The following is a 13,086-nucleotide window of genomic DNA, read 5'->3' as shown; positions in this document are numbered from 1 at the left end:
CAGCAAAAGAAGGAGCCCGACTCAATTCCAAATACTTCAATACTAAGTAAATATTTTTGTAGCATATAAAATGAATAATTCATTCATAGACTGACTTACTCAAAAGTTTAAAGTAACCTCTAGAATGAGTTCATTTATTAGTATTTTTTTAACCTTAAAAAGTCATTAGAAATTTAATGGTTTAGCTACAGCCAAGTTAACAATTTAGCTTGGTCTTAAAGCACACAAATACTCTAAAGGACAAGATAAAATTAAACCCGCATTGTTAAATTGATATAATCGTGGCATTTCTCTCTGAGAATAGATCCTCTTACTACCACTTTTCTTGGTGAAATAATCATCCGATTATTTCATATTATCACCAATAGATATGTTTATATATTTACATATCTATTGCTAAAGGCAGGATTTTGTTAATATTATTACAAAATTATGACTTTACTACCTGATTAAATAGAAACAAAAGATAATTAGGCACAAAAATGTTCAAGAAGAAAATCAGTGACCAATTAGCAAGTAAAAAAACATTGGAATGTTAAGTAGGAAGCATGCTTAATAAATTATGTCAAGCATAAAGTATGTCTTAACTAGTCTATATAATATAGTTTGAGTCTCATTAAATTAACCTGAAATAAATATATCTGTTCACAATTATATACAATAGAGCCATATTTTAATATAGATCATTTGAAACTATTCAGTATTCACTTGTGCAGTAGTCTAAATTATAATGACATGAAAATCCTTACACACAGCATGATATGCATATTCAACCTTTTCTCAGCAGCAAGATTCTAAAAACCATCCCTGTTTATTAGAGTGTATAGTAGTTATTTGATGAAGAAAAAAATATGTAACTTTTTAACGAGCGCTATGTCTAACTAATAGACCTTAATACTTGTAACTATTTTGCCTTTGTGACTAATTTCCAATTTGAAGTTTCCCAAAATACTCTCTTATGCGTTATCCCAATTTTCCTTAGTATGAAAACGGAACACTTCAATATTTGCGATCAGAAATCTAGTCATTCAGAATTTGAATCAGGACATCATCATTGTCAAGAGTTTTGAAATGGCTTTTGCATACATTTTATCTTGTATTTACATTTTTAAATGTATGATATGTACATACACACATATGTGCATTCACGCCCTCATACCCATACACCGTTTGCGTTAGAGTTGCCTTTTCTCAGTGATTATTCCTGTGGATGTGATAGGTATGGTGTTGAAGGACAGAGGAGGTGCTTTATGTATTTCCTCCAAAGTTTTTAAAATCACCCACACACTAACCTACATTCAGGCTGGACCTGAACTTCTGAGAGGCAGTTTCTGATAGTCTTCACTTTCTCCATCCCAATTTCTTTCCGTCAGTTCCTTCTCCTATATTCCCTGTCTTTATGGAAGCACTTTATAAAGGCTTTTCCAAATAAGAGTATTTGTCAACCCAGGAAGCAGCCTTTGTAAAAGAATTATCTTGCTTTCTCTTATTAACTTTTCGAAACCGTAGTCCATTTCTGCTATCTCCTCTTCCTCGGCTGCCATTTACTCCTAAATCCATGTAACCTGGTTTCTCACCTTCCCTTGCTGTGCAAATGTTTCTCAGAGTGGTTGTCCAATAGCCTCACTGTCAAACCTAGTTGAGATTCTTCAGTCTTCCTCCTAATGGCAGCCTCCTGCTGTACCTGTGATGGTGACCACCTCCTCTACTTAGAGCCTCAGTGGCATCACACCCTCCCACTCTTCCTCTTCTGATGTCTCCCCTCCTTTTTCTCTCTACCTTTCAAATCATTTTCTCCTATGGCTCCTTAAGTATTGGTAGTACCTAGCTTTTGGTCCTGTGCCCAATGTTCTATTTGCTGTATACATAGGTCTTGGTTTTATCCATTTTAGTGGCTTTAATAACAAATTAGATGCGATTCACTTTCACTTCTGTGCCTTCAATCCATCTTCCTAGCCTGAAATTCAAGCTTGAATATGCAACTGCCCCCAAGACATTACTACTACCTCGCAGTTCAAATTGGATCTGATCATCAATAAACAACAACTCACGTCTTCGCCTCTATCACTAGGCTCTTCTGCATGCAATTATTTTCCTCAGGTGGTAATAGTCCTGAGGATTCTAGGTAAAGACTTGACCATCACCCTTGACTCTTCCCACCTTGTCATGCTACAGCCAATTAATCACTCATTTACCAAATCCACTGCATTTTCTTCCTGGGTGTGTCCTATGTGCCAGGCATGATGCTACAGGTTTTATGTGCGTGATCTAATTTGGTTGCCAAAACAACTTTATCAGACAGGTACTATTTTTATGTATGTATTTTTTAACCAATTGAGAGGCGGAGGCTTGAGGATATCAGGTAACTTGCTGACACAGCTAGAAAGCCAATAGAAGAAGGATGCAGCATTGGGTTTCTCTGATTCCAGAGCCTGAACTCTAATAGTATAGTAAGCTCTCATTACATTTTTTGTATTACTTTATAAAGACGAGTTTGTGGATCACTGTGCCTCACTAGACTGCAAGTTCCTTAGGGAATGCACGGTCCTGGCTGAATAAATGGATAGATGGGTAGATGGATAGATGGAAGGATGGATGAATAAATTAGAATATTACTAAGAAATGTATCAAAGAAGAATTTTAAAGAAGCACACAGAAAAAAGGACTTATGTTATTAGTTCAGTTAAAACATACATAGTTGTAAGATTTAAATAAGATAATACTTTTAAAGCACTTAGAAGTAGATCTTCAGGGACCAGGCACTGTGGTTCATGCCTGTAATTCCAGCACTTTGGGAGGCCAAGCTGATCACCTGAGGTCAGGAGTTTGAGACCAGCCTGTCCAACAAGGCGAAACCCCATCTCTACTAAAAAAAAAAATACAAAAGTTAGCAGTACATAGTGGTGGGCACCTGTAATTGTAGCTACTCAGGAGGCTGAAGCAGGGAGAATCGCTTGAACCCAGGAGGCGGAGGTTGCAGTGAGCCGAGATTGTGCCACTGCACTCCTGCCTAGGCCACAGAGCAAGACTCCATTTCAAAAAAAAAAAAAAAAAAAGTAGATCTGCAAAGTGTAGTTACAATTGTAACCATCAGCTACAAATTTTATGACTTTTGGCCGGGCGCGGTGGCTCACGCCTGTAATTCCAGCACTTTGGGAGGCTGAGGTGGGTGGATCACGAGGTCAGGAGATGGAGACCATCCTGGCGAACACGGTGAAATCCCGTCTCTACTGAAAATACAAAAAAACTAGCCGGGTGTGGTAGCGGGCACCTGTAGTCCCAGCTTCTAGGGAGGATGAGGCAGGAGAATGGCATTAACCTGGAAGGCGGCAGAGCTTGCAGTGAGCGGAGATTGCGCCACTGCACGCCAGCCTGGGCGAGGGAGGGAGTCTCCGTCTCAAAAAAAAAAAAAAAAAAATGACTTTTATATTCTGATCTTGGAATCAAAACACAATCTGAGCTTTAAATTCCTGACCACGATTACACTATTTATTCCCAACATTTCCCCCTCTAAAAGTAAACCACTGAGGATTTCATCCCTGCTTCATTTTAATGTTAAAATCCATTTTCCATGGGGGAAAATGATTACAATTTAATATTTAAGCAACTAGAAATTTACTAAAATGTACCAGAGTCTGCAACTCCCTGAGAAAGGTAAATTTCTGTTTTAGAAATTGTCCTTATGTGGAGTAAACGAGATGATAATTTTAAGATCCTTTGAAGTACTCCCTTCTATTATGTTGTTGGATGTCTTCTAGGAAAGCAGAATAAAACATCCAGAATGACATTTTGAGGTTATTGTTAGAATACATTTACCTAAGTTACTATATAAACTTTTCTTCCATGGTGCTAAACAATAGTACCTGTTTTTGTCAGCCCACCAAATTAGCCATTTCCTAGCCAGTAGTATTACAGCAATAAGCACATTTGCATACAGAAATGTAAAGACAATGTTACATTGTGTTCACAAGTGTAAAGTCTTTTGAATTCTTCTCATGACTCTTGTTTATGTTTAGAATCAGTGAGGCATCAAATAAAAAACAGGAAGGAAACATTTTAAATAACAGAATCTTATCCACGAAATCTTTATCAAAAGGGTGTTGTACTCAAGAAGTAATGAAGCAATGTAGATATAGCATCTGTTCATTTTCTGACCTTAATTTTTGACAACTTTTTCTGGGTGGCTGATGAATCTCCAGACATATCTGACCACCGGTGAAGTTCTTCCTTTGCTGAATGGAGCCAATCTGTAAACTCATGGACCGCATCTAAATACATTAGATGGTCTTTCACAATCTCTTCCACTTTCCTCATTTTTTCCTAGTAAACAAAGAAAAGACTACCTTAACAGTGGTCCTTTTGAGAACATGAAATCAGATAAGGCAACAGGCCTGATAGAAGTCTCTTAATAAATCTCAGAAAATTTCATTCTTGTTCTTGAATTTTCTCTGAGTTTAATATCTTAAAAAGAAGCTATCAAATTTAACTAAATGTCCAGGCTTTGGAAAAGCAACTATTTTCCTGTAAGTTTACTATTTTCTACCTTAGTATGGAAATATATGCTTACTGTATGTTGGCTAACATCCCTCACTAACAATCCTCTTAATAATTATTGTCATAACCATTCTTATTAAAGCAATTTTTTGTTAGCTTGGTGTCCAGCATTCTGTTCAGCACTTTAAATGCATTTGCTCATTTAATCTTCATAACAGTCCTGTGAGGAAGATACTATTATTATCATCATTTTATAGGAAAAGATGCTCAAGCTTAGCGAGGTTAGGTAACATGTAATAGTGGCCAAAGTCACACATTCAAAAGTGTCAAAGCCAGAATTCAAACTTACATCTTTTTGACTTGAGTCATAGCTCTTAATCATTACCAAGATGAAAATGAAGATAAACAAGCACATCTGTTAATAATTGTAGTGTCAAGAAGACAAGAGTTAGTTCCCAACAAGGCAAACCAAAGAAAAGAAAAAGCAGCAAACAGCAACAATTCTCTCCCTTAATTTCTATAATATTTACAAATATGCCAAAGAACAATCATGAAGGAAATGAAAGATTCATATGGAGAATTGGAACTATATTTTTGATATTATATAAAGGAGTTTATACTTTGGAAAATAGAAACCGTTTTTACTAAGAGGAGAGATGAACACAATATTTCGTATGTGATTGAATCTTGAAGGTAAATAGACTTGCATTTACTATAACAAATACAAGTGCAGCAAAACAAAAACAACTTTAGCAGTGACATTTGATGTGCAAAGTAGATAGATTAACTAAAATAGCGGAGAAAGAAAAAATAAGGAATAAAGAATAATCCCAAAATTGTAGAAAAAGAAAAATGAATAGGCATTCATAGTAACAAATGATCTTTATGTCATACCCATTTACTGAGTGTATAAATAGTTTTAGAGCAGCCAATTCTCCAACAATTTAATCCACAGTTTCTTCTTTACCTGACCTTGGCAACCGTCATTATATTATTAATATAAATCAATATATTATATTAATGTATTATAAAGCATCTACTTTCAATATAAAGCACTAACCTTGGCAACAGTCATTATATCATTAAACTGTGTTTTCAGCTCCTCTTGAGCTGTGTCCTTGAAAGACTCATCCTCTGTCTTCTCGTAGAGCTCCCTGGACTTCGCAAGTAGACGGTGAAGGGCTCTCGTGTGATCCTCTGCCTCAGACAGGATGGACTGGAGGTGGTCAAGCAGGGCAAACTTCTCTTTCAGACCTGGCTGCGGTTGTAAGGGATGTTCTACTTTTTGATCCACTGATTCCATCCACTGCTCCAACTGGTTTTTCCTCTCTAGATAGTCATTCCATTGGCTAATCACAGACTCTAAAGTGCTAGAATTAATGTCACATATTAACAAAAATGAATTATTTTGACATCTCTATTGAAAACCAATCGCAAAGTCATGACATTAATGCCAATTGTTTTACTGAATGCTCCTGGAAGTGATGAACATGTTGCTTTTGAGTGCAGGGAAAAACACTACTTCTCTGATCCATAAGATCCTTACCTCAGGTCCTTTGAACAAAGTCAATCTACATTAAAACATGAAGTAAGAAGTTGTGGTCATACATGCATCTGGAATTTGTCTTCCAAATGCTAACTGTCCTAAATGAACAAGATACATTTATATGTTATGTTGTTAAAAATCAGCATGGGAACATCAATGAAATTTTATTTCATATAGATCGGTTCTTCATTTTCTTGGAATTATTAATAGTTTATCTTATTAAAATCAGATGGTGATTATTTGTTGACTGGAATTCAAAAGTCAAGATATCCTTCCTGTGTAAATGATATATCATTAGGTTGATTTTCATTTAGGGACAACACACACACACAATATACAGTGCTTTTGTGTTGAATGTGTGAATGAATGCTCAAGTATTTATAAGAAAAATAGTCACAAATATAATAGCTTTCTGGATAGTCAAACAAAGGCTCTCCAGACTGGCATTTAGGGAAAATCCCTCCATTATTAAGCATTACAAACTATTCTAAACTCATCTGCAGTTATTTCCCCAGCCCCCCTTGCATACAAGCCTATGAACCTGAAATTAACATTCTGTGGTAAATGAATTTCCAGCATTTGCTCAAACTATTGCTTTTGCATCTTTGCATCCATTGATCCACTGGAACCTCATCATTCAGGCTTTAAAGTCCTACCTGTTCCTCAAATAATTTTCTAAAAAGCACCCCCTCCCAGTTTGTGTGTTTGTTTGTTTTTTTTTTTGACAGGGTCTTACTCTGTCACCAAGGCTGGAGTGCTGAGGTGCAATCATATAGCTCATTGCAACCTCTGTCTCCCCAGATCAGGTGATCCTCCCACCTCAGCCTCCCGAGTAGCTGGGACTACAAGTGCGTGCCAACACACCTGGCTAATTTCTGTATTCTTTTTTCTTTTTTTGAATTTTGACTGTGACTTCATATAATTTTTGCATATTTTGTAGAGACATATTTTCGCCTTACTGCCCAAACTAGTTTCAAACTCCTAGGCTTAAGCAATCTGCCTACCTCAGCCTCCCAAAGTGCTGGGATTACAGGTGTGAGCCACTAAGACTCTGCATTCTTCTACAGCCCCACAGTACGTTTTGAAAATGGTTAGTAACATAGTCTGAGTCAGAGTATTCCAAAATACATCCTATGCTAGTGTCTGAGCTTTTAGAGGGCAAAAACCTTTCTGTTTTATTTTATTATTTTAACAGAATAATTTGAACATTGCTATTGCTCAATATGTCACTGTCAAATTTAATTTCTTGCTGAAATAGTGGAGTCAAGGACCAGAGTCTGCTTCCTGCATGTAACATCTTATTCTAACATCTGAAAACTATCTACCCATATTCTTATGAACTTTTAGGACACTGGCCTAGGCCAAGCCTCTGGAAGCTTAGTTCATGCTCCAGCAGTCTATGATATAGAGTAAGACAACCATAGCATCTGATTTTTTTTCTTTGCTGACCATTGTGAGTTATTACTAAGATGCAAAGTCCTGCTGACTTTGAGAGTCACTGCCTATGCTCCATATTAAAGGAAAAAATGAAAACAACAACAACAACAACAAAACAAAACCTCCAAGTTGTTAGTTGTAACCAGGGATTTTTGTTTACATTGCCGTGGGTAACTGTAGTGTTATTTTTGTTTTGCTTTGTAATAAACTTGAATCATCTTTAAAGATTTTTTAAATGTTATGGTAGGTTCAAGGGTACCTGTGCAGAGTTGCTATACAGGTAAACTCGTGTCATGGGGGTTTGCCGCACAGATTATTTCATTGCCCATGTACTAAGCCTGGTACATGACAGTTATTTTTTGCTGCTCCTCTCCCTCCTCCCACCTTCCACCCTCAAGGAGGCACCAGTGTCTGTTATTCCCTTCTCTGTATGAACTTTAATCTTCTATTCATCTATTTTGTTATGATCATATTGGGCACCCAGTCTGTCAATGATCTAACAGGATGTATAAGCATCAGAATACGGCTCTTTTTTACTGTAATTCTGACTGATGGTCGTGTGTCCAACAAATGTGCCAGATTATTTATGGATACTCTGAGAAGAGGGAGGTAGGTAGAAACCTCTCACTTATAATTACAACAACAAAAACACCACCTGGTATAACAATCAAGGGCTTCCCTACTTCCTCGTCAGTGTCCGGTACAGGTGATTTTCAACAGAGGCTCTACAGCTGGGCTCTATTCCAGATGGATTGACTGTTGGTTGTGTGAGAATGTTCCACACTTTGTAGGATATGAGCTCTCTGTGCCTCGGTCACTAAATGCCAGGGATATTCCCTCATCACCGTGACAATCAAAACCACCCTACCCATTTCCTATAATGTAAATGGGGGTGATATGACTTTTAGTTGAAGAATAGATTTACAATTAAGCTCAACAGCTGCCAATAGCTTAATTTTCCATATGTTCCTTAAGCTAAAATGTATCAAGTTATTAAAGAACCATATATTCTTGCTTTGATGGCTTGAAAGGAGATGTTTTGCTGAGCCCATGTCATGTAAGATTCCTTTAGAGATCATAGGGGAGACTTAAATATGTTATAAATGCAGCAAGAACACAGAAACAAAGCAAGCTAACAAGCAAAAACCAGTCATCGCCCTATGGAAAACACAACTTAGACAAAGACAGTCATGCCTACAGCAAGCTACAGTAACATGGTTGGAGAATTCCACCCTCCATCATTTTACTAAGTCACTGCATTGGACTTAGACAAATAAACACTAAAAGTAGGTTCTGTACCTTTGAGCGTGGATGGAGGAGCTCATGATGTCAGCCCACACTTCTTTAAGGGTCTCTAGCTGAGTCTGAATCACCCTCTGACCTTCTTTGTTGCTACTTCTCAAGGCCTGTTCCCCTTTGCCAATGGCCATATTCAACTTAACTTCCCCTTCACCTTTCATCAGGAGAATATCCTGGGAAGGAAGAAAGAATACACATCAAGAGGCATGTAAAAAACTTCTTCTATTTTAAAAAAGGTAGTTTTCCATAAGAATTGAGGTAGGAATACTTATCTCAAAATGAAAACAACAAACTCTGGGCCTTATTGCAATGTAATATTTACTTAAAATTGGTATCCAGGAGTCTAGGAGTCAAAGATTAATTCCAATATAAATTCTTGGAAAACTTTGGGCCACTAACCTAGAAAGTATAATTTTATTGACTTCAGTTTCAAAGAGTCACAATAAATTCTTTTGAACATGAAGACACACCTGTCTAAAACCCAGCAGTCCCCTACATTAATTGCCTGGCTAATTTATCTCTTTCAGGGTCACCTTCATTGGCTATAGTCTGGGTTAGTGATCTCCTCTAACCCTTGCTTTCAATACACCCTTGATGGCTTCAATCATAGCCCCTACACACGCACTGTATTGAAAGTAACAATTTACGAATTGGTGTCTTCCCCTAGACTGTGAACTCCTAGAAAACAGGGCCTAACTTTTATCTTTATATTCCCAGCAACTTGCAGAGAGCTTGGAGCAGAGTAGATATTCAGTAACGCTTGCTGAATATTTACTAAATCAAATTTAAAATGATTTAAAGCTATTAAAACAACAATGTTTCCTTACAAAGGGGAAAAAATGATGCCTCCATATCCTTTTTGCCCAGTTTCTCCATTTTGCCCACACAATCCTCATTTAGAGGCTTACAGAACAAGTAGGACACAACACAAGCACTTGTGAATCTAATCAAATGAACATTCAGCAGTTGTCAGTGTCTGGCTGGTGTCGCATGTACCTGTATTTGTGACAGCCGTTTCTCCAGGGTGTCTTTGCTCCCCAGAGTGCTCTCTGCACAGGCCAGTCTGTCCTGAATGGCCTTCACCCAGGACCACATGCTCTGCAGTGCTTCCTCCAGGGCTTCGTGCTCCTGAAGGGCAATCTGGCAGCTCTGGAGTTTCTCTTTGGTCATTCTAAGTAGGTTCTGGTGGCTTGTGAGGAGCTGGGAACACAGGCGGCCCTCCTGCCCAGCACCGTGGCCTTCTTCACTCAGAAGCTGCCCTCTCTGGGAAAGCTTATCAAGAGACTCTCTGAAAGAAAGAAAGAAAAGAAAAAAAAAGAAAATTAATTCTGACATTCTGGAGTGCAGGGGAGCAACAAACGATTGTTGATATTGGAGCAGTAACCAGACACAGGCTCATAGCTGACATGCCTTTTAAATAAAGACGCTGGGAACTGACCTGGCTATTTCATTCTCTTATGTTCTCTCTTAATGTTATCAGTACCCACTCAGGGATACTATTCAGTCTGTGCTGTGCCTGCATCCAAATAGCAGTGGTGGAGCCTACCGTATTACTTACCATATTTCCAAAAATTCAATTCAGAAAATGGGCTCAGCTGCCTCTCCAGGCCTCTCTGTAGTATCTCTCCATTCCTATTTAATGGTCAGATGATGAAAAAGCTCCCTGAAATTCTCGAAACCGCTGCTGTCTTGTATCTACACGGAGATTCCTCCTTTATGAAAACCCTTCTGCTCACCACTGTTGCATTCCTAGTTGCCTGTTCAAAGCTCGGTGCAGGCATCACGTCCCCAGGAGCATCCACACCAACTCAGGGTGGGTGGAGAGTGTGGGACCTCCTTGTGCCCTCTGCTCCTTGTCTTGCTCTATCGCCATATATACCGACTATCTCAATCCAAAAGGCTTGCACTTTCTAAATGCCAGGGCCATTCTATTCATCTTATGTTCCCAAGACCCAACACAATATTGTGCAGAGACTAAGTGGAAAAAAAAAACGTTCTTTCGAAAAGCCATTGTAGGAGTGCTTACAAGTTTTCTTATTATATCTTGGGTATTGAGCTCATCTTAATTTGGAGCCATGCTAATTAGATCAAGGGAAAAACATAATCACTATGTGGCACGGTTGGTTTTATTCCCATTTTACAGAGTTCTGAATTCTTATCCGCACATTTGCCAGGAAAAAGCCCAGGATACCAGAGAGTGGCATGGGATGTCTTAACATAAACTGTTGTGACTACTAGAAAAAGAACACAAAGCAAATCTCTCGTGAAAATGGAATGTTTCAAATTTTTTTGGAGTGGCTACTCTACAAGTATGTCCTAGGGGCCACCCTGAGATCTGCAAAGAGTTATACAACAAGACACTTACTCTTTAACAAACTTGCACATCCTGCACATGTACCCTGGAACTTATAACATAACATAAAATAAAATAAAAATAACACCTACTCGAAAAGACATTTATTATACCTGTTATCTGTTTGGTGAGACAAGAAGGTAGCTTAAGCAATGATATGAGTTAAATAATAATTCAAGAAAAGAGTTTCCTTCTTATTATGAGATAAATTGCTAATGGACCATAAAAATTCAATGAGTCTTAAACTGAGGTACCTTTACACAGGGTATTTCAAGTAGTGAAATATTATGGTGAAAAGAAATCTAGAAGACTGGGAGGAGCAAGCAGCAAGCCAGTGAAGGAAGTCAGGTGGCCCAGTGGAGAATCTGAGTGACCAGAAAAGTGTGTTAGGATTGTCTGCAGAAGTGGCCAGGCTGGAGGGAAAGAACCCAGAAACAAGCACACCGAAGGTCTCTTAGCATCTGGTCCTGGAATATCAGAGAGTGAAACTGCAAGAAGGATTGCGTGCTTATCAATGCCAAAAAAGTTGCAATTATTAGAAAAACAATGAGGAACATAAAAGACCTTGAATCTGATGATGAAGTATATTTGGGCCACTTTCTCTAATGCAGTTTTGGTGTAATGATGGCAGGAGAAGCAGATACAGAGGAAGGTAATGAGCAGTCTGTAGAGAAGAAATAAAAGCTGAGAAGATGGAAAGCCATTTAAAACATCTGGAAGAAGGGAAGTAGGTCTGGCTGTGTTATATTGTATCTAGACACGAGTCAACATTTAGAAAGCAAAATTTAAGTGCAACGTAGTTTTCAGAAAGTTTTATGGTTGCAATGATGCTATTCTGTTAATTCAGTGAACATTTTGTATTTTTCTGGCACCATACTAGATAATGAATAGAAACGATATAGATCTTAAGTCCCTGATTTTGAGAAACTCATAGCTGGAAACTGGGGTGTATAGAGTAAATGAAGAGCTTACACTATAGTAAGAGCTTTTAGAGATGTTCCAATGTCTTTCAGGGACAATTTATAGTAGACATCAAACTAGAACACCAACAAGTAGCCATCAGCATGGGTTCTTTTGTGCATTTGTTTGTATGTTTGTTTTTCAAGACAAGGACTACTGGGCATGTTTGACTAAAAAGAGGACTCAGTGGAAACAGAGAATGACTATGATCTGAATTCTGGAATTTCTTTTTTTTTATTATTATGTTTTAAGTTCTGGGATACATGTGCAGAATGTGCAGGTTTATTACATAGGTATACAAGTGCCATGATGGTTTGCTGCACCCTTCACCTGTCATCTACATTAGGGTATTTCTCCTAATGCTATCTCTCTCCTAACCCCCCATCCCCTGACAGGTCCCAGTGTGTGATGTTCCCCTCCCTGTGTCCATGTGTTCTCATTGTTTAACTCCCACTTATGAGTGAGAACACACAGTGTTTGGTTTTCTGTTCCTGTGTTAGTTTGCTGAGAATGATGGTTTCCAGCTTCATCCATGTCCCTGCAAAGGACATGAACTCATCCTTTTTTAAGGCTGCATAGTATTGTATGGTGTGTATGTGCCACATTTTCTTTATCCAGTCTATCATTGATGGGTATTTGGGGTGGTTCCAAGTCTTTGCTGTTGTGAACAGTGGTTCCAAGTCTTTGCTATTGTGAACAGTGCTGCAATAAACATACACGTGCATGTGTCTTTATAGTAGAATGATTTATAATATGATTGTTTCTGACTTGTTTGATAAAGTAGAGTGGGTGCTATCCTCTTCTGCTTCTCACATAAAAGCACTGGCTCGTTAAGAGGACAGTTAAGGAACCCAAGGAGCCAAAGCCAAGCTGCACTTCCCTGTGGAAAGTGCCCTATCTTCCAAAGGAGAGCAAGCAACTGAAAATGCCAGAGGTGGAGCACAAATTTGGGAGCAAAGCCCTCAGTGTGGTAGGATCAAAAGCACAGATTGGGGAA

At 38.3% G+C, this 13,086-nt stretch overlaps 1 protein-coding gene across 16 annotated transcripts in view; it reads right to left on the bottom strand.

The window, feature by feature from the left end:
- Window positions 1-13,086, bottom strand: part of SYNE1 (spectrin repeat containing nuclear envelope protein 1) — a 538,457-nt gene that overhangs the window by 267,091 nt on the left and 258,280 nt on the right. For all 16 annotated transcript variants that reach the window (XM_033235023.1, XM_033235024.1, XM_033235035.1 and 13 more), the window contains 4 exons: window positions 9,773-10,064; window positions 8,777-8,949; window positions 5,555-5,864; window positions 4,156-4,320 (listed from right to left, as the gene is read on the bottom strand). In XM_033235023.1, the coding sequence (XP_033090914.1) occupies window positions 4,156-4,320; window positions 5,555-5,864; window positions 8,777-8,949; window positions 9,773-10,064 (940 nt within the window). The remainder of the gene's footprint in view (window positions 1-4,155; window positions 4,321-5,554; window positions 5,865-8,776; window positions 8,950-9,772; window positions 10,065-13,086) is intronic.

This window comes from Trachypithecus francoisi, unplaced genomic scaffold, assembly GCF_009764315.1.
Source record: "Trachypithecus francoisi isolate TF-2019V2 unplaced genomic scaffold, Tfra_2.0 Lachesis_group15, whole genome shotgun sequence".
Taxonomy (NCBI): Eukaryota; Metazoa; Chordata; class Mammalia; order Primates; family Cercopithecidae; genus Trachypithecus; species Trachypithecus francoisi.
Note: the sequence above shows the minus strand (reverse complement) of the source record. Positions and strands in the feature narration are given on the sequence as shown.